This window comes from Lepisosteus oculatus, chromosome 5 (genome assembly GCF_040954835.1).
Source record: "Lepisosteus oculatus isolate fLepOcu1 chromosome 5, fLepOcu1.hap2, whole genome shotgun sequence".
Lineage (NCBI taxonomy): Eukaryota > Metazoa > Chordata > Actinopteri > Semionotiformes > Lepisosteidae > Lepisosteus > Lepisosteus oculatus.
Window position 1 is genome coordinate 33,423,204 of NC_090700.1, and position 26,873 is coordinate 33,450,076.

The 26,873-nt window shown below is 38.0% G+C and overlaps 1 protein-coding gene across 12 annotated transcripts in view; it reads left to right on the top strand.

Moving 5' to 3' along the window:
- Positions 1 to 26,873, top strand: part of ppfia4 (PTPRF interacting protein alpha 4) — a 122,115-nt gene that overhangs the window by 89,231 nt on the left and 6,011 nt on the right. For 4 of the 12 annotated variants that reach the window (XM_069190307.1, XM_015342274.2, XM_069190308.1 and 1 more), the window contains exons 10-28: positions 2,751 to 2,882; positions 3,739 to 3,801; positions 4,069 to 4,160; positions 4,452 to 4,593; positions 5,363 to 5,589; positions 9,585 to 9,816; positions 10,507 to 10,542; positions 10,982 to 11,121; positions 12,488 to 12,642; positions 14,263 to 14,344; positions 17,193 to 17,274; positions 18,256 to 18,456; positions 18,547 to 18,609; positions 19,263 to 19,289; positions 19,821 to 19,996; positions 20,318 to 20,415; positions 21,808 to 21,828; positions 24,705 to 24,880; positions 26,581 to 26,649. In XM_069190307.1, the coding sequence (XP_069046408.1) occupies positions 2,751 to 2,882; positions 3,739 to 3,801; positions 4,069 to 4,160; positions 4,452 to 4,593; positions 5,363 to 5,589; positions 9,585 to 9,816; positions 10,507 to 10,542; positions 10,982 to 11,121; positions 12,488 to 12,642; positions 14,263 to 14,344; positions 17,193 to 17,274; positions 18,256 to 18,456; positions 18,547 to 18,609; positions 19,263 to 19,289; positions 19,821 to 19,996; positions 20,318 to 20,415; positions 21,808 to 21,828; positions 24,705 to 24,880; positions 26,581 to 26,649 (2,214 nt within the window). The remainder of the gene's footprint in view (positions 1 to 2,750; positions 2,883 to 3,738; positions 3,802 to 4,068; positions 4,161 to 4,451; positions 4,594 to 5,362; positions 5,590 to 9,584; positions 9,817 to 10,506; positions 10,543 to 10,981; positions 11,122 to 12,487; positions 12,643 to 14,262; positions 14,345 to 17,192; positions 17,275 to 18,255; positions 18,457 to 18,546; positions 18,610 to 19,262; positions 19,290 to 19,820; positions 19,997 to 20,317; positions 20,416 to 21,807; positions 21,829 to 24,704; positions 24,881 to 26,580; positions 26,650 to 26,873) is intronic. The other 8 variants (XM_015342281.2, XM_015342279.2, XM_069190314.1 and 5 more) reach the window with 6 other exon arrangements.

Consider the following 26,873-nt stretch of genomic DNA (forward strand, 5'->3'; position numbering starts at 1 on the left):
AGAATTGTACCATTTATAACATGACAAAACACCATCCATGCGCCAAAATACAAACATACTGTACATGTACTGTACATAATCAGCAGGCTAACTTCGATGTGCAGTATATTGAGCTTATTATACAGTATAGTATTTGGATGGCCCCTAACAACACCAAGCTTCTCCCACACTTGGAATGTAGGGATACACAGATACTTCTATATCCTTCGATATCCTTCGGCAAGGATACCTAGTATACTTCTGTATACTATATTTTCATCAGGCACTTATTAGACTGTCCTTGATCACACAGTAGCCACACTAGGTCACATCCTGTCCCATTGAATGCATTTATAATGCTAAGTAAACAATTATGAATGCCATGTCAACATTTACTTACAGTTTGGGTAAAATTGGTTGTCTAGTTTCAGAGGTCATCTGTAAATCGCTTTTTTGTGTTTTCAGACTTTGTGAAAATAGTAATTGACCTGTGAATGAAAATATCAGGAAACCCAGACTGATTATATTAATCTAAAATAATTACAATTTAACTGGAAAAAGATATATAAAAAAAATATGTTGACTAAAGTTTTTTTTTAATTGTAAATAAATTAGATCAGTGTTTAATGACTACAGGATTCAATACTTTCATTATTATATACTCATATAGACACATTTAAGAGCTTCTCTTGTGAAGCCTGATTAGAATTGCTACCTTAAAATCCAGAAGCTTACATTTTTGTTAGATGTCACTAACCGGATATGTGAATACAAACCTAAAAACACTTCCCCCTGTCTATAGATATTTCACAATGAAAAGTAATGTACTCCATTCCAGCCGGGGAGTCTAAAATACAGCTGTGGTTTCCTGGCTTAGACCCAGTGTTTAGATGATTGCTGTTGTGAGTTCCGTTCTGATTGCTGTTGTGAGTAAATGAAGATGTAGGTGTTCAATATTACAACATAAATAAGCGGAAATATTTGGGCAATGTAGCACAGAAAGGATGAGTCAGTCTGCAGCAGGTTTGGTTAGTCTGAGCACTGAGGATACTGATAATGGTACTAGCTGGTGGATAGCATGATTATCTTATTTACTGCTAAATTAAGCAGTGCTGTGGATTGCCTGGTCAGCTCCATCAAGTGCACTAGGTCTCATTCTTAACAACTGTATTTTGTGCAGTGTTATGAAAGTGGACCCTGGGAGTCCTTTCATATGCTCTACAGATCTGTGACTGAGCTGTAGCAGAACAAAGTAATGTACTGAATACCAGGAGGTCTTGTATCTGTCAGTTGTGTCAGGTTGTCTTTCTGTTGCCTGTTCTGATCTGAAAAGTCAAGCTCTTCTATTGCAGTGTCTCCTCCACTTTCCTGAAGCCTGAAGTACCTGGAATCTCAACACATTCCCAACAGTAACCTCAATTCTCTCTTTCAACCCAATTGGCTGTTATATTTAGGCTCTGAATAATTCATGCATTCCTAATTTCCCTCACAGAGAACAGATAATTATGTTTACTTGAAAGCATTTGCTTTTGTTGAGTTAGTGCGCTGCAGTGTAACCTCTGAAAAGGCTTGAAGACCTCTAAATGTAAATTTAATCAGTTCATTTTCATCTACAAACGGTATACTGTAGATTGAAGTGCATCATAGGCCTGTTCAAGTCTTGTCCAGCACTACAGAAATTTAGACCTATTGTCCTAAAAAACAGGCTTATACTGTAACATATGCATACAATATTTTCTCATTCCTAGGTCATTATTCCATTATACCAGTGTCATTAGAGGCATTCACAGGTACGATCATTTTCAGTGTAGGAACCATTTTCGCTTCAATTATGTGTAAGAGTTTTTTTACATGACTTCATGCAATTTTAATCAAACTGTCTCATTCAATTAATCATTATACAGAATTCATATGTCATTAATCAAATTATATTTATATGACTATGAATGCATAATGCATGAACCTCTGCAAATTTCAGTATTCATGTCCTATATGCTTAGCATGCTACTTTTTATAATTGAATATTAGTAAATTGATCCAAATTACAGCTGTCATTCTTGACTATAGTTTTGTTATTGTGTTTGGTACTTTTGGCTACATTGCTGTACTAGTAGCAGAGAATGCTTCAATGCTGCAGCCTTATTGCTCAGTACAGTATTAGACATGTCTGAACTGTGAGTACCTCTTTGTGATGTATTGTGCCACCTGCTGGTTATTCTGCTTATGAACAGTTGCTGGAGGCTTTCTCATAATTCAATATGTGAATATTTAAGTTATAACACTATACTTGAGTTGTTTGATTTGAACAAACTTCACATTGTCAAATTATTCTGTTCCAAATGTACAGTATATGTCCATATTGAAAAGAACTAAAAATATACCCAGTAAAATCCCTGTAAAGTAAAATAAAATTCAAGTTTTTGAAGTCTTCCCAATATTGGTGTGCATAGCATTGAGGGATTTATTTCAGATGTGTGGCCTTTAGTTCTGACAAGGCTACACGAAGCCATTTGATACAGTACTGACCTGGCAACAGATCAGCGCTAAAGATCAGTGTGTCCACTCAGTCTGTGCTTTAATGTTTTGCCTTGAATGAAGCACAATTCTTTTATATATATCAAAAAGACGTTAAAACATTGAATTCCAGTAAGTAAGGTCATTTTCACAGCTGTCAGTTTCTCTTCATTACCAGTTGTGTGTCGGAGGATATGCTAGAGGTCACGCACAAGGTTCGACCAGCTTCTTTCTCACTTAGTATTTCACTGCGGCAGGCCAGGCAGAGAGAAAAAATGAACGAAGAACACAACAAACGTCTTTCAGACACCGTTGACCGCCTCCTGACAGAATCCAACGAACGGCTGCAGCTCCACCTCAAAGAACGAATGGCTGCTCTCGAGGACAAGGTGAGAACATGAGACGATTCAGGTGTTTTCTTCTTTCACAGTATTTACAGTATTCACAGTTTTAACAGTATTTGGACTTTATCTCCATTTTAGCAAGAGGTAGTAATATTCTAGGAGATTGTTGGGTCTCTGTTGTCTGCTAATTTACCATTGTGTTGAAGTGGTCTTAAAAGGACATCACAGTGACTGCTGCCTCATCACTACTGGGTCCTAGGTTTCAGACTGGGGCACCTTCTGTGTGGAGTTTGCTAATTCTCTCCATGCCTTTGTGGATTTTGTTTGTGTACTAAATCAATGAACAGTTTCAGATCCACCTCAAAGATTGAATCCCACCTTCTTAAGACACGCTAACTACAGTAGGTTAATTGTAAAAGGGATGCTAAACTGTCCCTGATATTGTGCCTTGCAATGGACTGGAGTCACATCCACTGTTTTGTCCCTCTTTGCGCCAGATTGTCTCTGTGTTATCATGACCTTCATAAGTAATACGATGCTCTCTGTCAATAGATTTATATTGCAGGAAACCTCACAGATCTCTCAAAGACTGCTGCAAGGAAGAACTTGGAGTTGCACAAAGTTGTCAGCTCTGCTACTTAGATCTTTAGCATTGTTTCAGCTTCGGTTTGTCTTTTTATAAATGTTTTTTTTTTGTACGAGGTTTAGTATTTGGAATTTTCCAGTTAAACCATGTTCCTTTTTTCCCTTCAGAGTTTGACTGTGTGTCCAGTTTCCACCCATACCATCAGTGACTGAGAGAATAGGCCCTAGCCCCCAGTGCACGCTGGAGTTAATCAGTTAAGCCCCTAGGATGTCTTATCATTCCTGTATTACTTTTATTTAGCTTCTTTTTTTGTAGAACACTCTTATTCAAGATTTGGAAAATACCCAAAAGCAACTCGAAGAGTATCATCACACAAAGGTACGGTATCTCTGAAAACTTGTTTTTTACATGCTAAATTTAAAACTAACATACAGTATGTACAAAATAATCTAATGTTGTATTTTATGTAAAAAATAATAAAGTGGTTCTTGTAACCTTATAGAAATACTGTATAAAGGATGACAAAATAAAAATAATGAAAAATATATGTTAGATTCAGTTTATGCAGCATTATGTACAGTATATAGCAGTATGTACAGCAGTATTCCATTAGGAGTTCCATATCTTTTTAACTTAATGTTTTAGGAACGCCTAGTAAATGAAATGGAAAAATTAAGGGCTGAAGTTGAACATCTGAAAAGGAGAAGTGGCGCTTTTGGAGATGGCACACATCCACGGTAAATATAGCTCTCCGTGTCCGTCCTGTGTGGGAAACCACACAGTGCCGAAGATTATATTGCTAAACTTCCAGTCATTCAAGAAGCCTTTCCTGATGTGTCTTGTCGGTTTTCATTCAATATGCCTTCTTAGTAACTCTATAGTTTTTTTTTTCTTCATAAGGCATCCATCAGACTGTTCAAATAGAGCAGCAACACTCAGAAATGCACTATGCGTTTTCCTCATAAGCAGTCTCCTATTGACTGGTGACTATAGTAAATGATAATACGTCTGCTCTGCCCTGTGCTCAGGTCTCAGGTGGGTAGTGCCACAGACCTGCGCTTCTCCATTGGCTCGGTGGTGGATGCCCAGGCTGAGCACTTTGGCACCACAGCAGTAATTCGTAGAGCGCAGAAGGGCCGACTGGCAGCACTGAGAGACGAGCCCACAAAGGTGCGAACATATGGTGAAAAGACACAAAAATGAAGCAAAATCGATTCAGGTTTTGTAGTAATCTCCAAAAGAATGCTGATGTACAGTAAAATGGCTGTAAAAATAAATGTGCAAGAGCAGTTATCTTGAGCAATGGGCTTGTGTATGACCAAAATGTGTGACTGAAAATAACAGCATGGAGCAAAATGTCAGATGATTTGGATGTTGAAATATTTTAAAAAGAATTGTACTTGTAAGGGTATGTAAATAAAAGTGGTTAGTAAAGTTCTTTGACATGACAAAACTGAGTCGTGTATTTTATTACTATGCTTTCTCATTTTACTTTTTCCTCAACTGCATATTTAACATCTTTTTGTTTTAATTTTGGCTTCCATTTGGATTCTGAAATGTAAGTTTTTAAAACGTATTATGGATAATTATGGATTAAAGCTTCAAATGATGTTCAAGTTAGACTTATTTTAATTAAAAGTAAGAAAATATAAAACACCACATGGCACAGAGAAATTTAGAGATTTGTTTTCTGCACTTTATAAGGAGTGGATCGTTAAGATGAAATTACTGGCATGGAGCAGTAGAAAACTAAAGTTTTAATTTCTTAAGACAAATTTTTATAAAACCTACTGTTGTTCTAGGTTTCAGATATATGCTTTTCATTTTAGTATAAACCAAAATGTTTGTGTTAGTGATATTTTGCTGTACTTTTCTGGGCCTCTGCCTTCTGTTTTTCCCACAGTTGTTGTGTTGCTAAGAGCTATGCTGTGCTTTGTAGATTCTCCCTGTGATTGACCAGGACTGGGAACGGTCCCAGCCTCCCAGTGTCCGAGCCAGCGTTGCCCACCTGGTAGAGAGCGACCCCGAGCTCTCTGACATTGATGATGATGACCACGAGACAATCTTCAGCTCAGCTGACCTGCTTTCACCAAGTGGGCACTCAGACGCCCAGACATTGGCATTGATGTTGCAGGAGCAGTTGGATGCCATCAATGAAGAGATCAGGTTAGCAAGTGGGAGATGGCTACTAGACTGCATGGATGACTACAAGGAGAAACGTTCTTCCATATCCATTGCAGTTTTTTTAGGACTGGGATTCTTACAAAAAAATAACAAACAAGACATTGGAGAGAGAGTCTTCATTAAATTAAAAATACTGATTCACAAATAGCTTTTATAATAATTAATAATAATTGCTTACACTTACAGTATATAGCGCTTTTCTGGACTCTCCACTCAGAGGGCTTTACAGATAATGAGGACTCCCCTCCATCCCACCACCAATGTGCAGCATCTGTAAAAAAATAAAGAAACGGCAGTGCCTTATGTTGCATACACACAAGCGCCTAAATTATTTTGTTCATAATTGCTTTGTTTTGTAGTAAGACTTGGTCTTTAGAGGGAAGATTGCAATGGATTATGTCATTCAAAATATCAGTTGTTTTGCTGTGGTAGAAATCTGACACGTACAGCTTCAACATTCATTCAACAATATTCTGTGGTTCTGTAGCTTTAGAAATTGTATAAATACACAGTACAATGTTCAATGTGCAACATTTATTTTGAAACAAAATCTGAAGGAAAATAGACTACAGTTATATACAGCCAGGAAATAAAATGGTGAAATAATTATTTTGAAGAAATTGTGTCTTACAGTAGAGGATGCTCCAGATTTACAGATTAATTGCACATTTTATACACAAGCACCATTGAAAACAATCTTGGTGATGGTGTCAAGAGACTTATCATATTGCCTTCTGCTGTACAGCATCAATGACAAATCCTCTTATTACACTTCATACAGCTCAGTATAGTAGGCAATGACCTTGGTCCTTAATGAAAATAGAGACTGGAAGTGTGGGTTTCTCTGCTCCCAAGACACATGCCCTGTAATTACAAGTCAAAATCTCTGTGTCCTAAAATTCGTAAACTTTTAAAATGCAAGTGATCATCTAACATGAACAGTTGAATATACAGTAGGAACAGATACCGGCCAGCAGTTCATAGTAATGATTTTCATATTCAGTACACATGAATAATTTCAACAGAAAACAAGTATTAACTGTTTTAGTGTTATCTGAATTTGTAACTATCCTTTCTTGGCCTTCCATTGGTGATGGATTAAAAAGACATACTGTCAATTCACCAAATACACCAATGTGAAGACAGTAATTATATAATAGGGAGTTTAATAACTGTCCAGAAAAAAAAGAACCCTGGCCTATTATCAGAGTCAGACCCTACACAGTAGTAGTAACCACTTAGACACCTTAACACCAAAATGAAAAAGATGTTAAGTTGTTAAAACTGCTGTCAAAAACAGTCACGTCTACCTGTACAGCTTCTACAACCTGCACTTTATTAGGTTGATATTCATATTATAAAGAAATTGTGATACGATGCTTGGAACAGCATACTGTGAAGACTAATAGATTGCTTGGTATTGTGTATTCTAATTTTTCGATCAAACACTCTAGGTTTGTTAATTGTTCTCTATTGGAGATGTCAGCTTTGACCCACATATTCCTAAGCATGTGTTTCTTAAGGCACGTTTGCATTTAAAGCATAAATGCCATGTTAGTCACAGTGCATATTGTAAGAAGATGAGACAATGTATATCGTAACAAGATTTTAAAACATTAAAATACCCACTGTCCCTCAAGGTTGTCAATCTACAGACTGGAGGACAATTCCCTGGATGGCAAAATATATAAGTGTGATGCGCTGTTATATGAAGAAATGTGAACTTAAATATCATTTACTTTTTGACAAGAATGAGAATGAAAATGTCAATCTTCATGCATTTTTGTTTCTTGTTAAAATGAGATATATTTTTTTTTTAAATCAGTGAATTGTGGTTTACAAAATGTAATTTAATTTTGCATCAATGCCTTGTACGCTATTAAAATGTACAATTCACTGCCAAATTATTTCTTAAGAAAATAATAAGAAAATTATAGTTTATTTAAAAAATCTAGGCTGAAACTGTAAATTAAATCAATTTATTTAATCTGAAATCCACAATATTATGTAGCCTATGGGATTATTTATTCCCACTATATAGAAGTCTGTCTTAACTATAAAATACAGAATTTATTGTCCTTGTATCATTAGCCTTTCAGTGGTTTTCTTCTTCACTGAATAATCCAAATATATCAAAAGACAAACATGTTCTAAATGGTTTTGTATGCTTGTAATAAATTGATTGCTATGTCACATTACGTAATTTATGCCACTGATATTTATAGAACAAGAAATTAATATTTTTTCTTACATCTTCTTTGATTGAACATGGGTCTTTTACACTGATTAGGAGTTGACAAATGAAGACAAAACAACTAAGTAATAAAATAAGAAGACTGTTCTAGAAAAAAAATAGTATTATAAAATAATTATCCAATAAGATACTGTATGTATCCAATATGATTCCATTTCAGTCAGTTCTGATTCCGTTTTTTTTAATGAATCAGCATAGGCAGGTTCTGTAACTGATAATATGAAGTAAATCAAGACTGATCACCTTAGTCTTTCAGGAAAGCTGAACACAGAGACATTTTTGGGACATGAAGTTAAAATAGCCTTTGGAAGAGGCAAAAAAAACAGCTATTGTGTCTGTATTCTCCGTGGGGGAATTTTAGTGTTAGAGGAACGAAATTAGTTTTTATGTTGTCATTTTAATTATTATGAAACAGTGGAACACAGTAGCTTTCATTAAATGCAGTTAATCGGACCGTGATAAGAACTCATGGAACAGGCATTAATTAAGCTCTAAATGCTGACATACATAGCAAAATTGCCCACTAGCTGTTCCATCTGATAAGGGCACAGTGCATTCAACAATATACAGTATTTAACCATTTTCTTCCCTGTATGCAATCCAAACATGCTTTGTACATATCTTGTCTGCATGTGTTTAATGCATGCACAACGTTGGCCAGAGTACTGTAATTATCTTCATTTTCATCATATATCAAACAAAAAACAAAAAGCGACTGCCTTATGATTGCAGCATTGAGACTACACACATTCTATACACATGAGACTATACACATTCTTTATAAATACACATATATAGATCTAAGAAAAAAATACATGAATCAATTAATTTGAGCAGCTGTTTTCACATTGTAAACATGGAAGCAACCCCTCACACTGATTACCTTTTAGAAATTATTGCCCTTGCTAACCAATTATTCTTTTGAGTCCTTCTAGCTTCCATTTTTTTAAATTAAACACTCACTGTGCTCTTGTATGGTATGTGGTATGCAAGAGATTTCAAGTAGAAGACTTCACTTCAGAAACTGATCCCACAGTTCCCTCTATGATAGGAGGTACCTTGTTCAGAATTGCTTTGGTGTCTTTATGAAGACAAAGCAAATATGTGTTTCATGCAGACTGGAAACTCTTCTTTGTTAGAAGCTTTTTTTCTATATTGTGTTTAGATACTTTCTCTTTTTCTCGCTCACTGTCCACAAACACAGTAGACAGATTAAAAAAAGTCCAATATGTTTCAATCTATTTGAATACTTTGCCCTTGATTTCTGTTGTTAAGAAAAAGACTTGTACAGGAATCACACGTTCTTTAAAGTTTTTCACAGCGGTTTCAAATACAAGGTGAGTGTTGGTAAATAACTCCGGCAGTGGACAGTACAGACCCTTTGCACGTGAGCAAACTTACAATATTAGTATAAGATTGTGTCAAAGAAGTTCAAGTAGACAGCTGCATCAACAGCGAAGGAAAAGACAAATACTTATTCCATGCTGAAAGGAAAAGAGACACAATGTTTTGGCTATGAAGCCTTCTGGTGTCAAGGAACCTTTAGAAGTCTTCACACTTGAAGAAGGCTCCACAGTTGAAATGGTGTGCCATTTTACTGCCATTTTACTATAGGTTTATATTTAGTACTGTTCAACAGCCAGTGGCAGATATTAGTACAGCAGCTGTGCTGCACAGTGTGGTAGTGAGGGCTCAGACGTGCTGTGTGTGCTGCTGTTGGCAGGATGATCCAGGAGGAGAAAGAGTCCGCCGAACTGCGAGCGGAGGAGATTGAGAGCAGGGTGACCAGCAGCAGCATGGACGGGCTCAACATGCCCCCCCTCCGCCCACGGTCCTCCATTCCCACCTCCGTCACTGCTCTGTCCCTTGCCAGCTCCTCGCCCCCTGTCAGCGGGCGATCCACCCCCAAACTGTCCTCCCGCACTGCTGCCCATGAGCTGGGCATCATGACACTGGTAAGACCAACATTTCAATACAACCCCCACCAGCAGAGTGGAACCCCTGATGTGCCCTGCCGAATTGCTTAAAAAATATGGGAAATATTCATTTTTCTCACTTTTATATCTATAAGTTGGAGTGGTATTGTAGTGCTGTGGTGAGCATTCTGTGTTGGGGCACTGGGCTCAATTTCTGAGGTGCTACAGTATCTGTGTGAAATTTGTACTGTATGTTCTCCCCATGTTTGCTTGGGTTTCCTTCCGGCACTCCATTTTTCTCCCACAGGCCAAAGATATATGGTACTGGCAGGTTAAATGGCTCCTGGGAGAACTGGCCCTGGTGTGAGCCTGTGTGACAATGTCAATGTCTATGTCTGTGTGTACCTGTGATAAGTTGGAATCCAGGGTATGTCCCTGGCCCGTTGCTTGCTGGCATAGGTTACGGCTCCCCCATGACTTTAATGGGATAAAGCAGTTAGAATTTGGATGGATGGATATTTATAAATCATTTTTGTACTCCAGGAATAAAATGACATTTTGTCATATCAGAGAATGTATGCTACAATGTTAAAGTACCAATAGATATGTTGTAATTAAAACAGGTTTAGCTAAGGACAATGTGACTGTCCATGAAGCCTTAAGTAAACATCAGCCAGATGTTTAATTTTGTCTGTGCCTATCTCTGCTTTTTTTCTTAAATGCTATCAGCCTAGCGATTTACGGAAACATCGCAGAAAAGTGCTCGTAAGTGCTACTGATTTTTTTTACTTTAAAATATGAAGATGTAAATATACTGGTACATGAAAATCTGCTACTCATGGCAAAATCACTGATATCTAATTTGGTACAACCTCATTACACTGAAAACTCTAAAAAGGGTGCTTTCGCTGAAAACACTTTGAGTTTTACAGGTTCTCAGCACGCCGGGGGAGAAGTTTTACTGTAGTGCACTTACTGAAGGCAGTTCAATAACAGAACCTCTTACAATACCTCTAGTGTGTAATCGTATTTGACCCAGTTGTAGACAAGGTGGAATATGGTAATGTTGTCTTTGCTGCAGGAGATGGGCCTCCTGCACAATTACTTTGTGTCATGTTGTCTTGTTATTAAGGCAATGTCTGAGGATCTCAAAGGTGCTGCTTTGCCCATAGTTCAGGTTTAAAATGAGGTGCTTTACTCTCAGTCTCCAGTTTCGAGGGATGAGTCCCGGGAAGACAAGACCACCATCAAGTGTGAGACTTCACCGCCCTCCTCTCCACGCAGTCTGAGGCTGGAGCACATCGGACACGCCCTGCTGTCTGGCAGTGTGGAGGATGGCAGAGGGTAAATGGGTGTATCTGCTCCTGCAGATCTGTCGGCATCATTTGCATTTCATTTCCATATTCACTTCCAAACACAACAGGCAAACACAGCTGCACATGTTGTCACTGCAATTGCAGTCTCTATTAGCTTGTAAGCTTCATTCAGTAAGAGTTTTTTTCTCTCGTTACATTATTCATTATTATTACAGTTAACTTATTGAAGTGTGAGCCATTCAAAAGCAGTCATATTTTTCTGTACAATGACACTTGCCACTCCTTGAATTCCATATTGAGAAAAAAACAAATCAAGACTTTTATTTAAATGATGAAGTTTCTCCTCTATTTTCTCAACAGTGAAGTACAATACAGAACAATCAACTGATCAATAAACTGCGGAGTATAAAATTGAAAGACATCAAGTGTAGTCAAACACTATGCTATTATCATTTACCAGAATAAATTGTAGCAACATATACTGTAATATGTGAATAGAGCATTTTTCACAATTGGTAGATCATTTTGAATACTTTTCATCAGGGCTGTCTAATTCCAGACAGGTGCATCTGCAGGTTTTCACTTTAATGTTAGCTCCTTTCATGTATTTAATGGTATTTTTTATTCATATGTTTTGTTTAAGGTAACTTTCTCGTTTTTTAAGTCAGACTAAAAATACTGTAGCTCCTAGGCACAAGCATCTAAAAGCTATATGAGTTTGTTTTCATTCTCATGTTCAAAACAATTTTAAAGACATTTAAATCTTCTAAAGTATCTGTTAACAAGCTAAACATGTTGTTACTGTCTTAACTGGACCAATTTAACAGCTTCTCCCAGCTCTTCAGTTTGTGCTTTAAAAAGAACATTGTAGACATGTTACTTGCCCAGAAGAATCAGAACTGGACAAAACTAACTTATGCCACTAAAATTAAAATCAATCTGACACATACTGTATGTAATTCAGTATAATAACAAAACAAAAGTTTTGTTTTTGAATCATGTTATTGAACGGGTAAATAACACCTTACAAAATGTGATGTATATATTTTGGTAATTTGTGCAAAATATTGCCTTCTGCTCCTGATTAGCTAAAAGTATAAAAGTATGAAGATGCCAGTAAGGCTGAAGTAATGTTGCTATATAAAAACTACATTTTTCTGTTTTCACCTACTGTATACAGTACATGATATACATGGGATTTTAAAGCATCTTTTTCCAAAGGGAGACAATTTTCTAGAAAATGCTTTGAAGATTGTTCTCTAAAGTGCAGGATGTTGCCTGCATCTCTGAAATATAAAAACTGATGCACATGCGTAAACCGAGGCTGTTGCCTCAGAGCGCAGCACTGTGACAGTATGAAGGGATACATGGTGAGTGCGTGGGCTGTGTTTCAGGCCGGAGGAGCAGACGAGCAGCAGTAACAGCAGCCAGGACTCTCTGCACAGGGGAAATAAGAAGAAAGGAATCAAGTCCTCCATCGGGCGCCTCTTCGGCAAGAAGGAAAAGGGACGGTTCATGCAGATGGGCAAAGAGGCAACTGCAATGCATGGTACAGCCGTCAATCATCTTTTGGAATTGTTTGCTTTTTGAATAACCTTTTCTAACCTTATAACCTAAGCCTGAACTTTGTCAACACTTTATGTTAAACTTTTGGGGGGGTTCAATTAGAATTTGATTGTGCTCAGCGGTGGAGCAGTGGTTAGCATTGCCCCAGGGGTTGGTTCCAGACCTGGGGTGCTATCTGTGTGGAGTTGTATGTTCTCCCTGTGTTTGTGTGGATTTCCTCCTGCAGTCTAAAGACATACTGGTAGGTCAATTGAATTCTGGGAAAATTGGCCCAAGGTGTGAATGTGTGCATGCCTGTGTATGTGTATTTGTCTGCCTTGGGGTAGACTGGCCTCCCATCCAGGGTGTATCCCACCTTGCACCCATTGCTTGCTGGGATAGGCTTTGGGTCTTCCGTGATCCTGAAAAAGTGTTTAGAAAATGGATGGATGGACATTTGTTTTGCAAGATTCCCTGCTTCATATTATTGTTAGATTTCTGTATTTTGCCAAGCTAAATCACATGACAGTCCCAGCCTGGAAAATATTATATTGAAGGTCATTATAGCTAGCAGGTATCTGTCATGCAAATGTTTAAGGTTTTTTTACACATTTCAGTATGGCTAGGCTTGGTACTTTTTGACATTTATATTTTTGATGTACTGTACACAAATCTGTAGCAAAACACTCACCTTTAAAAGTTTATTGGATGGTTAAGCCAGCTTTGATGTTTTATCATGTATTTTTAGAGGCATTTTGATGGTTTCTCAATCTGAGGCAGGGGAGCCCCTGCATTTAAAATGAGAAATCTCAATTAATTAGCTGTTTATTTTGAGTAAGTGTACATGCGTCATAGCATGTTATTAGTTTTAAAAGTGAAGAATGCATTTTAAATGCCTATGAGCTCATGTTTTGAATAAACAATTTAAAACAAGTTAATACAAGTCCTTCAGGTTTTAAAGAACACTGTTTATAACAGTAGCAAATGCATACTACAAATACATATTTTGAAAAACTAGGAAGTTTGTATTGTCACAATTTGCAAGACTAAATGTGACAATAGAAAGTTGAAATTCACATACAGTAGTAAAAATATAGTGTACTGGATCACTTTTCCCCAGTTATGACACAATAATGATGATTTTTTCACTGTTTTTTTTTACCTGCAATAGCCAGGTCTGCTGTTGCCTTTAGTGATACACTAGAAGCTTGTGTGCCAACAACAAGCCTCTTGTGACCCTTCTTCCAGTAGCTAAGAAAATTGGAGAAAAGATCTGGTTTGCTACAGTACTACTTTATAATCCTCAGGAATCATGGTATATTGTAGAACGTTAGACCATTCCCATCACTGTGGACAATATGAGTCATTCGTACGGAGCATGCTGTTCAAGGATATTTTGTGAAGGAAGGGCAATACACTTGCATACAACAGCAAGCACAAAACATGAAAATCCCCAAACAGTCACTGAGCTAGTGGTGAAGCTGTGCTTGGGTACTTATTTTTAGCACCGTAGGGCACTGTATCAAATGAGTGAGAAATGAATGTGTTGAAAAGTAACAAATTCTGCCATTGAATTGCTGGAGTAGATTTTTGGTATTGCGAATGAACATGGACTGTGTTTCAGATTTTGAAATGGGCATCCACGATACTCTGGGGCTGGGTAAACTGGGAACTCAGGCAGAGCGGGATCGCAGGATGAAGAAGAAGTATGTTCCTTTTATGTTTATTTCCTTTAAAATCTCAACAATCTGTTTAATACTTGGCCACACCTTCCTCTCTATTGTTTTTCTTTTTAGTTCACATTTCACCTTACCACCTCTCATCTGTGAAGAGACATGCTGAATTGATGTGTCCAGTGGCTTTGATATTTAGACCTCATACTTTAATACTAATTTGTATTTATATTTTCTATCTAAAACTCATTTTTCATTTATTTCACACTAATAATATGTCTTGGCACAAGCTTCTAACATCTAACCAAAGTTTGTTTTGACTATTATGTTCAAACCAGTTTTAAAGACATTTATGTAATAAAGATATTTATTAAAGACATCTGTACCAGTCTAATACCCACACAGGTATAAAGCCTGCATATTTCTTTGTGAAATCCTCTCTTTTTATAAAAAAAAATCCAATCTGTCTTCTTCTTATTTTTAAAACAATGGAACTGACTTTTTATGCAGCAATTATAACAGGCTTTCAAGATGCATGCAATTACATAGCAGTAAGCTAGAGATTCAGATATGAAGCTTATGGTAACTCCTTAAATAAAGGATAATTTCAATTAAATAGTTGACTGGGCACTGTTTATATTTATTTTGAACTATATATACATATCTAGTCTTTGTAAAATTAAGGAATGCATTTGTTTTACATTATAATTTGGTCAAAGTAAAGGTTCATGCAGTTGTCCTAATGTCTGGTGTCCTAAGTGTTTGGAAACTGTACACATGAATTCATTCCTGTACCTCTTGCACATGATAAGTAATGTTTTTTGTTTGCCAAATACTGGTCTGCATACATGAATACAAGAAGAGACTGATCTCTTTTTTGTGATGTAGGGCTTGTATATCTGCTTTACAAGGTTTGCATTTGTTTCTGCTGTCCAATACAGGTTGAAAACTGTTGTTTTGGGGTTTTTTTCGTTGCTGATCCACTTTTGTGTCCTTTTGTTAATGTCTACATACAACTCTCAGCCTGTGCTCGTGTACTTTGCTTTGAAATGTTTTCAACCTGATTATTAAAAAAGTGTCTGCTTTTTTCTCACTCTTTCATCTCATGATTAACAGAAAGAGGTAAGTGTAGCCATCATCTTGTTATTTTTTGTTTGGATTCATTATTAGGTTTTCTATATTGTTTTTAATTTCGCTCATGTTGGTCTTTTCATTTCAGTTCCAGACTGTTTGTGATTTTCGTTTTCGTCTTCTGGCTGCTGAGACTGTCTTGAGCCAGCTGTTTGTATAATTGCCTTTGAACGCAGAAGCTCAGCTTCCCACTGTGCTGTAATAATAAGACCTGACTTAATTAATATATATATGTCAAAATATGCAAATTTTCTTTCAATCACATCTATTTCATGTGGCCTTTTTCCTGCATGTTTCTATGCTCTGTGTCCTTCTGAAGCACAATCATAGGGAATCCTAGGGATTCAAAACAGGCAAACAAAAAACCTGCCACATACTGTAAGGTCCCTTCTCCGTACCTTAACTTTATTTTACATTACTTAAATTAATATTCACTCATTGTTTTTTTAATTACTTCCTTCATTAACAGCTGTTCAATTTTTCAAAAAAATGTATCAAATTTAGAATTGTCTGATTTTTTTTTTCTTTACCTACCCTATTTGGGACTTTCCAATTGTGTGTTTTGTACTGCACTTCTCAGAACATAGCTACAGTACTCACAATGCCGCACAGGGGAGAGTGAGGAACTGCAGGCAGAATCGTTCCCCTCTCCCACCTTTGTGCCACTCGCAATTTAACATGTCAAAGACAGCGCAGCCTTGTGCTGGAGCTCTCGAAGGAGAGGTGCGTTATTCACCCAAAGTACAGTGAGGCTCCAAGCTCCTGGGAGGCTGCAGGGGTCTCTGTGTTTGCCAAGAGAGTCTGGCAGACTATTTCTATCCGACACACAACTGGTCACTGTTCTGCTCCTTGAGGAATCCCAGCCTCAGTGGGCTAGTGACATGGCCCAGGCTCCAACCCAAGATGTCTAGATCCTAAGATAACTTGCATTCATACAAGTAGCATACTGTATCAATATCTGTTTATGATATTTTTTCAGCATCTCTATGTACTGTTCTGTATATAATGTAAAGGATTATATAGACGTATATTTTTACAAACTTTTGCATACACATACATTAGAATTCTACTGTACAGTACTATAAAAACCGTGGCTTTATTTGATTTATTTCAGTGTTTTATTTAATTGTCCTCCCCCCTTTGATTCAATTTGTTGTCTGTCTATAGCCCTTATAGAGCTGCACTACAACCTACGTGGGTGAAAGTCTAGTACAGCATTGCTCTAGCCTAGAATCCAATGGAGAGATGTGGAAGCAGAAAGCAAGAGAAATAATGCTCTGTTAAGATATGGAAATTTTAGGACTGCAAGTACTGATCAGGGATTAGCAAAACTGTGTGCTGTCTCCTTGTAATGAAATAATCACATTTAATTGAACAGAACAATTCTGGTTCCCCAAGTAAAATAACATTTTACTTTGCTACCGTTTTTTAGATCTGTTTAATACTTAAAAGGGAGAAATCCCCGATTCCTTGGCTAGCTTGAAGAAAGGCAATTACTGTAGCTAAAAAAGTAGCATTTCTTCTAATGGCCAGAAAAAAAGATTAAAAATAAACTATTCTATGAGTGTTTTCTTTTTTTATGCTTAATGTCCAAAGTCACCATCATACTCATACTGTATACTCATTTCTGCTGCTGCTCAACTAGAGACATGAAATTAAATGCTAATTTATTTGTAGGCACTGAAATGGAAGATCTGGCCATATACTGTATGATTAGCGTTTTTTTGTTCATTCACCCCCCTCTTTCTAGACACGAGCTGCTAGAAGAAGCGAGGAGGAAGGGCCTTCCATTCGCCCAGTGGGATGGCCCCACAGTTGTTTCCTGGCTTGAGGTAGGAAGAGCGCATCTGTGTGGGTTTTTCTCTGTACCTTTTATTTTTCACTATAAGATACGGGGCACGTTACTTGACACTGCAGGACAAACATTACACAGTTTCAGTATGTGTGTAGTGGCTTCTTTAATGTTTTGTTATGATACAAAAACATGTGCAGCACAGAGCACAGTGGTTAGCGTTGCTGCCATTTAGCTAGGGGACCTGGGTTCAATTCATTGGGTAGTAATCGCAAGGAGTTTGTACATATGTTCTGTTTACCCCCCACAGTCCAACGACACACCGGTAGGTTAATTGGCTTCTGGGAAAATTGGCCCAGGTGTGATTGTTAGGGTTAGGGTTTGTGTCTGTGTGTGCCCTTTGGTGGACTGGCGTCCTGTCCAGTGTGCATCTCACCTTACTTTCCTCTGCAACCCTGTATTGGATAGTGGTTAGAAATGGGATGAATGACACAAAAGCAATTTGGATCATTGAGATTCTAAAAACACATTGTATACTGTTTTAAATGTATTAATTCTTTATGTGGCTTTCATAATTATGAACTCAACACCTGTTGAAGCCACTGGATGGCTTAACATCTATATTTTTTTTCTCCTTCAGTCAAATGTCTTTTCTTATTTACAATAATAACATTATTCCCTATGAACTTTCAACTCCACAGTTGTCATTAAACGTGTCTCCTACATTATACAAATTTTATACATATACTCCACACTTCCTCATTTTTTAGAGTGTCACAATCCATTGTACTTGTCAAATAAATAATACAGTGAGCTAAAATGCTTAATGCTTTAGAAAAGAGCTAAAGAACTTAACTGATATTTTTTAAGGAGTGAATAGCTTATTTTCATAAAGAAAACAAGAAAGCGAAAGCAGAAGAACATTTCCTCAACTGTGCCTACAGCTTGTACTTGAAGAGTATCAATTAGGGCCTGTGTCTCAGTATCAATTAAAGCCTCTTCTCTGGCACAATGTTCCCAGTTGTGGGTGGGCATGCCAGCTTGGTATGTAGCTGCCTGCCGTGCCAACGTGAAGAGTGGTGCCATCATGTCCGCCCTGTCTGACACGGAGATCCAGAGGGAGATTGGCATCAGCAACCCCCTGCATCGCCTGAAGCTGCGCCTTGCGATTCAGGAGATGGTTTCTCTCACCAGCCCCTCTGCTCCTTTGACCTCTCGCACTGTGAGTATGCCGACACACCCCCGCCAACCACATCCCTGCGAATTCTCACGCCCGTGACTACAACGTTCCTTCTCTTTGCTCTGTGTCCAGTCATCCGGGAATGTGTGGGTGACGCACGAGGAGATGGAGAACATGGCGGCCTCCACCAAAGCGGTCAGTGTGCTGCGTGTGATGCCCACCTCCGCTCGCAGCGAGATGCATATGCTGCATGTTTGAGGTGGAGATTTTCTTCCAATGGGCTAGCGCCTGTGCTGTAAAGTACAGTATAAAGTATTGGGACACGCTTCAGTAACATACAGTGCTGCGTCATTCACATTGAATAGCGTTAAATAGGAACAAACCCCTTTAAACTTTATATGCAGTCGTTGTTCACCGATACAGTTTTGAAAGAGAAATAGGTTTATCATTGACAGGTAATTTCACAAGAGATCAGGAATATAATAATGCATTTAACTATATAGAACAGTAGTTTTTCATATTGACATGGCTGTCCTGGTTTGAGAAAAAACCCAAACTGATAAGAATGCAGCATTTTAGATAGATTGTTAGTTTTGTACTGTATGTTTCAGGTTTATTATTCTTTGAAAAATCTAACACTTTAATGTATGGTTTGAGTGCATACAATGAAATGGATACTGTATTTTACACTACTACACTACTACATGAGTCGCGTCTTGGCAAATGCTGCAGTGTGAGTGTAATGATCTCCCCTCTTACTGCACTACAATGGGTGATGCTTTTAAGATTCTCAACTAACCTTTAGTTCTTTCTCCCTGTACTAACACGCTGTCACAACAAACTGATAGGAGAGTGAAGGGGGAAGCTGGGCTCAGGTGAGAACTCTCATGTTAGTGTCCTTTGAACTCTTAAGACCATTGCCATTGCCAGTGGAAGTGTTTTACAATGAATAGGTGCTGTGTTTATTTTTGCTCACGTCACCTCAGTGCTTTCATTGCTCCAGCTTAATTCATTTGAGAAAGGACTTAACAGTACAGTACTGAAGTGTAAAGCATGCATATGGTGGCTCCACTATATTGGTGTGCAGTGTGAGTACAAATGCACAGTATTATCACAATGTAAAAATGTGATTTTAGTGGTTTAGAATGACATGTGGCAAGGAACTGTAAAGTACACCTAATGTAACATTTGTTGAGCTACGCAAATGCTTTTAGTGTATTTTTTATTCTGTTTCTTCTGTTATACTTTCCCTCAGTGGTTCCTACTCTAGATGTTTTTCCCTTCTTTGCTAAAGATTCATTACTGTCAATCAGCATTAGGGTAAGCAAAGATCGGTCTGCACTCCTCTTCTCAAGCTGTCTTAACATGAGAGGTATCCAATGCGTGTCTGCTAATCCTCCTGGCAGACGCTGGCATACGGGGACATGAACCATGAGTGGATTGGGAACGAGTGGCTCCCGAGCCTGGGTCTGCCGCAGTACCGCAGCTACTTCATGGAGTGCTTGGTCGATGCCCGGATGCTGGATCACCTGACCAAGAAAGACCTACGCACACACCTCAAGATGGTGGACAGCTTTCATCGGTAAGCTTTCATCTTTCTCCCGTGACACACCTGAAGTGTATACAGAGACACTGACACACTAAAGCTCTAGATTTTTGTTCTAATTATTAGATTTTTATTTTAAAACTTATCTAAATACATCATATGGATATTAATATAGATTTACATACAGGTGAGATGTGAAGAGGAGAGTTTGCAGGTCATTAACCTAAACTCTGGTTATAAACCAATGTCTCTAAAATCCACTGTTCCGAAAATCAAACTCTTTATACCTGAGACAAAACATTCTTTTTTTTTTGGAAGGCCTTCATGTGATTGAATGTTTCTTTTACTATAACAAAGGGCAAGTTTACAGTATGGGATCATGTGCTTGAAGCGTCTGAATTATGACAGAAAAGAGCTGGAGAGACGAAGAGAAGAGTGCCAACATGAAATTAAAGGTAAGGTCTTCATGGTTTTATAGTTATATATAATGTTTATAATGTTTCTTTATTAGCCCTATACAATTTCTTGCATTAGGAATTCGTCTTTTCGCATACCCCAGCTTTTTCTCCATGGAGACACAGACACACAGATAGGGAGAGAAGCTTGGGGTCAGAGCGCAGGGTCTGCCATTGTACGGCGCCCCTGGAGCAGTTGGGGTTAAGGGCCTCGCTCAGGGGCCTGCATGTGAGTTAATGACATCGTGATGTACCCCATTGATTCCTTTCGTCAGATGCAGGGCTGGTTCAAAATAATTTACTAATTTTGAAAGTTTGAGATCTTATCCTTCAATTGTTTTATATCTTTCTCAACTTTGAGATTATTTTAATAATACTGTTGTCTGCACAGAATCAAGATATTTTGGGAAAGGTTTTGGATCTGTTCCCCTAATGTCTAAATGTTAATGCATTCTTACTGAACATTGATATTGATGCATTTTAAATCTAATATATATATATTAAATGCTCAAAGTGTGAAAATTACAGCTTTGTTTTCTTAGCTGAAAGAGTATGCTTAAGTTTGTTTTCAATTGGAAAATATTATTGTTTTGTGGCTTTTAGTAAGCTTTAGGTTCTATAATTATCCCCTAAAATTAGTAAACGATATATTTAACAAATACAACTAAACAGTGGCACCTAGTGTTCATTAGTGGATTACCCCAAAGTATTGTATTACTTCACAGCTCTGCTGGTTAAGTCAGGCCAACAGCTGAGATTTCACAGCAGACACACAGAACAGTAAACCATTAAACCACCAGCATAGCACAAGTTCACAGCAATGTGAACTTGACCCAGCTGTCTCGACCTGCTGGCTCATGTGTACCAAACAGACAACTTCACTTTGACCTTCCCTAGGGTAAAATAAGACCCTGCCTTACGGCCAACAAACTTCAAATCTATAAAATTACTTTTCATAATAAAATAACACTCAGTATAACATGTGATTTTCCTTATGTTCCTTATATGATAACAATTAAAAAACTCCTATTGCTTTTTGCTTACTCCTATTACTTATTGTTGCATTATTTGAAAGTATCTGTTAAAGATAAGCTTCAAGGCAGTAATTCCCATTGTTGAAAAACAGTTTAACATCAGAATTAATTAGGGACATGGGTTGATAGCTACAACATACAGTAGTAAGGGGTTCTTTTCTTTTTTTAGGAGCAATGAAATAACAACAGTATGGATGTCTCTATTAATGGCCCTCTCCATAGTTGTCTGGAGTGTCTTGAACAGCATAGGTTCCATTTAATCCCAATTAGTGAGAAAGGCATTGGGGGGAATACTGTGTCTAAGAAGTGTGTCTTTGTCATATTCTGTAAAGCTTTTTTTTTACTTAAAAAATTACAGATCCAACAGTGGCTGTCTTTGGTAAGTGAAGCAAGAAATGTCCACTTATTTAAATCAAAATTAAATATAAGAACTGTAGTACTTTGCTTAAAAATATATACTGATGGAAAAAAGAAACACAACACCTCATCCTCCTCCACACTCTGGCCCTCCTGTCAGTGTGGAGCAGGGTGAAGAGTAACTCATCCGTGAAGAGGACCTGATGCCACTGCTGACTAGTCCATCGCAGCCTCTGTCTGGCCCAGGCCAGTAGGGTGTGACGTCTAGGAGGTGTGAGCAGAGGGCCTCTGACAGGTCGCCTTGCTCTAAGGCCAGCAGCATGGAGCCTCACTGTGCTGTCACTGATGCAGGCATTGTGTCTGCCGGCAGTTTCACCAGCAGTATGGGTGGCAGATCTGAAACGATCTCTCAGATGGACCTGATGTGCCTGCCTGCAACATGCTAAAGGCCCTCTCCCTTGCTTCCAATGACATTAAAGGCATTAAGGAATGCACGGAAAACTGACTAAGTATGGCCTTTTTCTTTCAGTGACCTAAGCTTAAGCATTAAGTCCTTAAGCCTTGAATTAAGGCCTTTTTAAAGGTGACCTGATCAGGCATTATTCCACCAGGTCCTTGTTGGGTAAAAGTACACCTAACGAGTTTTCGTGTGATTGGCAAGTTGCAATGCCTCACTGAACAAGCTGTATTGTTGTTCAGAGGGCTTAAAACAAATTGACAACCTTTTGTGAAAGTATACAGTATAAGCTATAACTGTAGTATTCTCATTCTAGAAAATGTTGTGCTTTTTTTCCATCAGTATATATTCCCTCTTGTGTTATTAATGATTGCAGTTTTCGCAAAACATTAATTTACTACATACTTTAAAAACTAACAGATCACAGGGTCCACTGCCTTGGAATTAATAATTCTGTCTGTTTTGAGAGAAGACACTGGAAGTTGCCTCAATAAAAAATAAGGTCTTTCCTAGTAGTTTACAATTCAAATGCAGACATTTCAGAAGCACTTGCAAAGGGAGGACTGGTTTAGACTGTATTTTGCAAAATAATTTTGCTCAAATCTGACTTATTAAGATTGGAGGCAAAAACTGGGCCAGTAAAAGCCCTTTGTTGTATTCTGAATTAAAAAGCTAAAATGATTGATTCTATAGTAGCCTATTAGCCACACTGAGAAAAAAAAGGTAATATTTCATTACGAGATACTGCTGCTAAAAAATCAGCACCAACCACGACTCTCTGCATAAATGCATTACTCTGTTGACTACAGCAACAGCTTGTGTGCTCTCCTGGAATTGTTTCTGTTTTGCATTCCCATGTTTTGTTACATTCATGTGTGTTCTGTGCAATTTAACACAAAAATACCGTCTTTCTGCTCCCTTAACATGACATATTTCTTGCCGTTTGCTTTGTAAATCCAACTTCAAATGTATTTAATGTATGCATAGGCTGAAAGCTTTTGAGATTTAATATTAAATATCTAACGATTCGCCAACAGTAAAGCAACAGCAGGTATAATTTGTACTGTTATATCATCGTAAATGATTAGGCAACAACCTACCTGCATGTTTCTGTAGTTTCACATCGAGAATAAAATATGTTTGTAAAGTTATGTCTTTTCTACGTTTCAAAAAAAATGTGAAAATGACATGACCATCGTGAGCAAGTCTTTCAGCTCAACAGACATGACAGAACCTCCTAAGTGTCCTGAACAAGAGCCATTTTTTAGAGATAGGTCGAAGCATAGACTGTCTGATATTCTAACTAAAGGGTCATACAGACATAATAGAAATTGACTTCCTATTTCACTTTCAAAAGCGAACTTTTCTTCTCCCTGAGTTTCAAAGAATTAGTCAAGTAGCAATCAATTTGTTCTCACTGGGCTCTAGCCTCTGCAAAAGCTTAACATGTGACAGCATATAAATGTTATCAGCTTCTCAACTTTTTTATTATTTTTTGTGGTCAATAGAATATCATGGATACCGACAAATCTAAATAACATATTTAATAATTTTATTTAAAATCTAAACAACATATTTAATAATTTTACAAAAGATGGTAGAGTTATATGATATATACTACTTAAATAAGGCAAATTTTATTCAGTTATATCACTGTCATGCAGTTTATTAAATACAATACTCTTGATATGCACCTGATTATGACCTTGTCTTCTTAGTGATTTCATTGTACAAGAGGTCATAGAGGTCTTTGTTCATCACCTCATCAATATGTTTTACATTGTCCATACTTGAAATGCTATTTGAATTAAAATTGTCACTGAAAGCAAACTGGATATAAGGCGTGGTTTTAAACCTCATTGTTTACTTGGCCTCTGACCTCATCAACTGGTACAGCATTTCAGCTACAGGTTGTTCATTACTGACCACTCAGGAAAAATAGTTGGATTTGGGCTTGTTTTTGGGGTGGCATAATAGGAAAGAAGTAGCTGCTTTATATCCCATAGCATATGTATGTCGTTGTTTATTTTATAACATTATAATATTTTAATTTGGTATTTTTTGTCATGAAGAATACAGATAGAATAGAGCATAAAAAACAGAACAGCACACACAGTCTCTCACTTTGCTGCACTGCCCATGTGTTGCACATGCAGTATTGACTACAATTGGCATGGCAGTTGGGCATCATATGCCTGTAACAAAACCTTCAAAAATGTTTCTAGCATAGATTAGCCTTTGGTGTGTGAGGCAAAGCCTTGCCAGTATTTTAGCAATGCCATGTGAAGTGGACCCAGAGCTCTGGACAGGCATTCAAGCCTTGGATGGTGACATTCTGGAGCTGCCATCGTTCACTGAAGAATACAATGCATGTACTATACAGTATGCTATTAATATAATATTGTTGTTATTTACCATTTCTTTCTGTTTTTGGTGTCTAGATACCTTGGTGTGGACTAATGACCAGGTGATTCACTGGGTGCAGTCTGTAGGACTCAAGGAATACAGCAACAACCTGCTGGAGAGTGGGGTTCATGGCGCTCTGATTGCACTGGATGAGAACTTTGACTACAGTAGCCTGGCACTTATCTTACAGATCCCAATGCAGAACACACAGGTACCTGCAGTGGACAGAAGACATCAGTATTCTGTAGCTTTCAAGTGCTTTTTCCTATTAACTTGACTTAATTAATTAACTTGAACTTTATTGCCATATGTAACCGGTACTGGTACAATGGAATTCTTACTTACAGAAAGTCTCTCGATTATAAAACAAGTGTAAAAAACAAAACAAAGTGCAAACAGTGCATCAAGACAATGTACAAACAAACAATAGACAATGTGCAAGTAAACATGCAGACAGTTTGACTGTAAACAATACAGACGTGTAAACAATGACTGGAGACGTACAATTAATAAATTACAATGAGGTAGATGGTGATGGTGTAGGTGTGGTCCGAGGGGGATGGCTAAATGTGTTCGCCAGTCTCACTGCTTGTGGATAGAAGCTATTGAAGAATCTAGTGGTAAGTGTCCGTATGCTCTTATATCTCTTGCCTGAGGGCAGTGGGGTGAAGAGCTCATGCCCGGGGTGGTGACTGTCCTCTGTGATGGCCAGAATTCTACCACGGCAGCGGTCCTCATAGAGCTGTTTAATCTCGGTGAGACCGCAGCCGATGATCTTCTGGGCCATATTGACCATTCTCTGCAGTGCCTTTCTTTCTCGCGAAGAGGTGTTGCCATACCACACGGTGATCCCGTTGGTGAGGACGCTCTCGATAGTGCAGCGGTAGAAGTTCACCAACACATGTGTTGGCATCCCCCATCGCTTGAGGCACCTCAAGAAATAAAGGCGCTGCTGAGCCTTCTTCATGATAGAGTCAGTGTTCACAGTCCAGGTTAGATCTTTAGAGATGTGAATTCCCAAAAACCTAAAGCTGGTGACTGTTTCCACTTCCGTTCCATCAATACTGAGTGGGCTGTGAGTGTGTGGCCTGTGTCTCCGAAAGTCCACTATTAGCTCTTTCGTTTTCTTTATGTTCAAGTCCAGGTTATTGCTATGACACCACCTAAGCAGCTGTACAACTTCATCCCTGTAAGTGGACTCGTCATCATCACTGATCAGTCTATGAGAGAAAAGCAACATTAGATACCTTAAGTTCCTAAGCATCCTCACATAACGTTGACCTTACATCTGTAGAACTGCTAAATCCAGCTGCTACTGTATGTGAAAGATTGCTCAAATTCTCCACTAGCCATAACTGTGCCATTTTATAAAGTCTGGATTTTTTCATTAGTCAGCTTTGATTGACTTGGTCATCTCCCCAGTCAGTGGTGCACAATTGGCTGAGCACCCTGAGATTGTGTGTTCTTGAAATGAGCACGTTCTTTAAGATTGCCATGCTGAATTCAGCTGGATTCAGCTGGACATGTGTGAGTCTGCAATGTTGTTCATAAGAGATGCTTTACTCTTCCATCTGGCAATAAGTAAGGCATAGTGGAGCTTGCTGTTTGACAAATGACAAATAATTCTCATATGTCAAGATGTCAGAGGTTGTGCACAGGTCCTTATTCCAACCATGCGATACAGGAGCTATGGTAGTAAAAGAAGATTTGATTTACAATTCAAACTAGATGTGCAGAAAATACATTTTTATTAATATTTAGGTGTGATGTACCTGTAAACCAATGTTGTGCACTATGAGAACTTGAAATCCTGCTGAAAATAAAAATGCTGCCTGAAACTTTAGGAGCCATAATGACAAATGTGTTCATTGAGAGTTAATGTCACAAGGCTGTTTGTGTTTCTTTTTACAGGCTAGACAGGTTCTAGAGCGAGAATTCAACAATTTGCTTGCGCTGGGTACAGATCGGAAACTGGATGAGGTGAGGAGGGGGAGAAATGGTTCTGTGTGCTTTCTTCTCTCCTTTCGAAATATTGATGCATTTTCAGTATTCTTCATGGCAATGGTCTGTTTCAAACATGACGTCTATATCATTAGTAGACAAATGCAACAATCTTAGCAATGGTATTGCACACTTTGGGCACTAGAAGAAACTGCTTCATAATTTCACTTGAAACTTAAGTTTTTACAAAACAAAACAGTGCT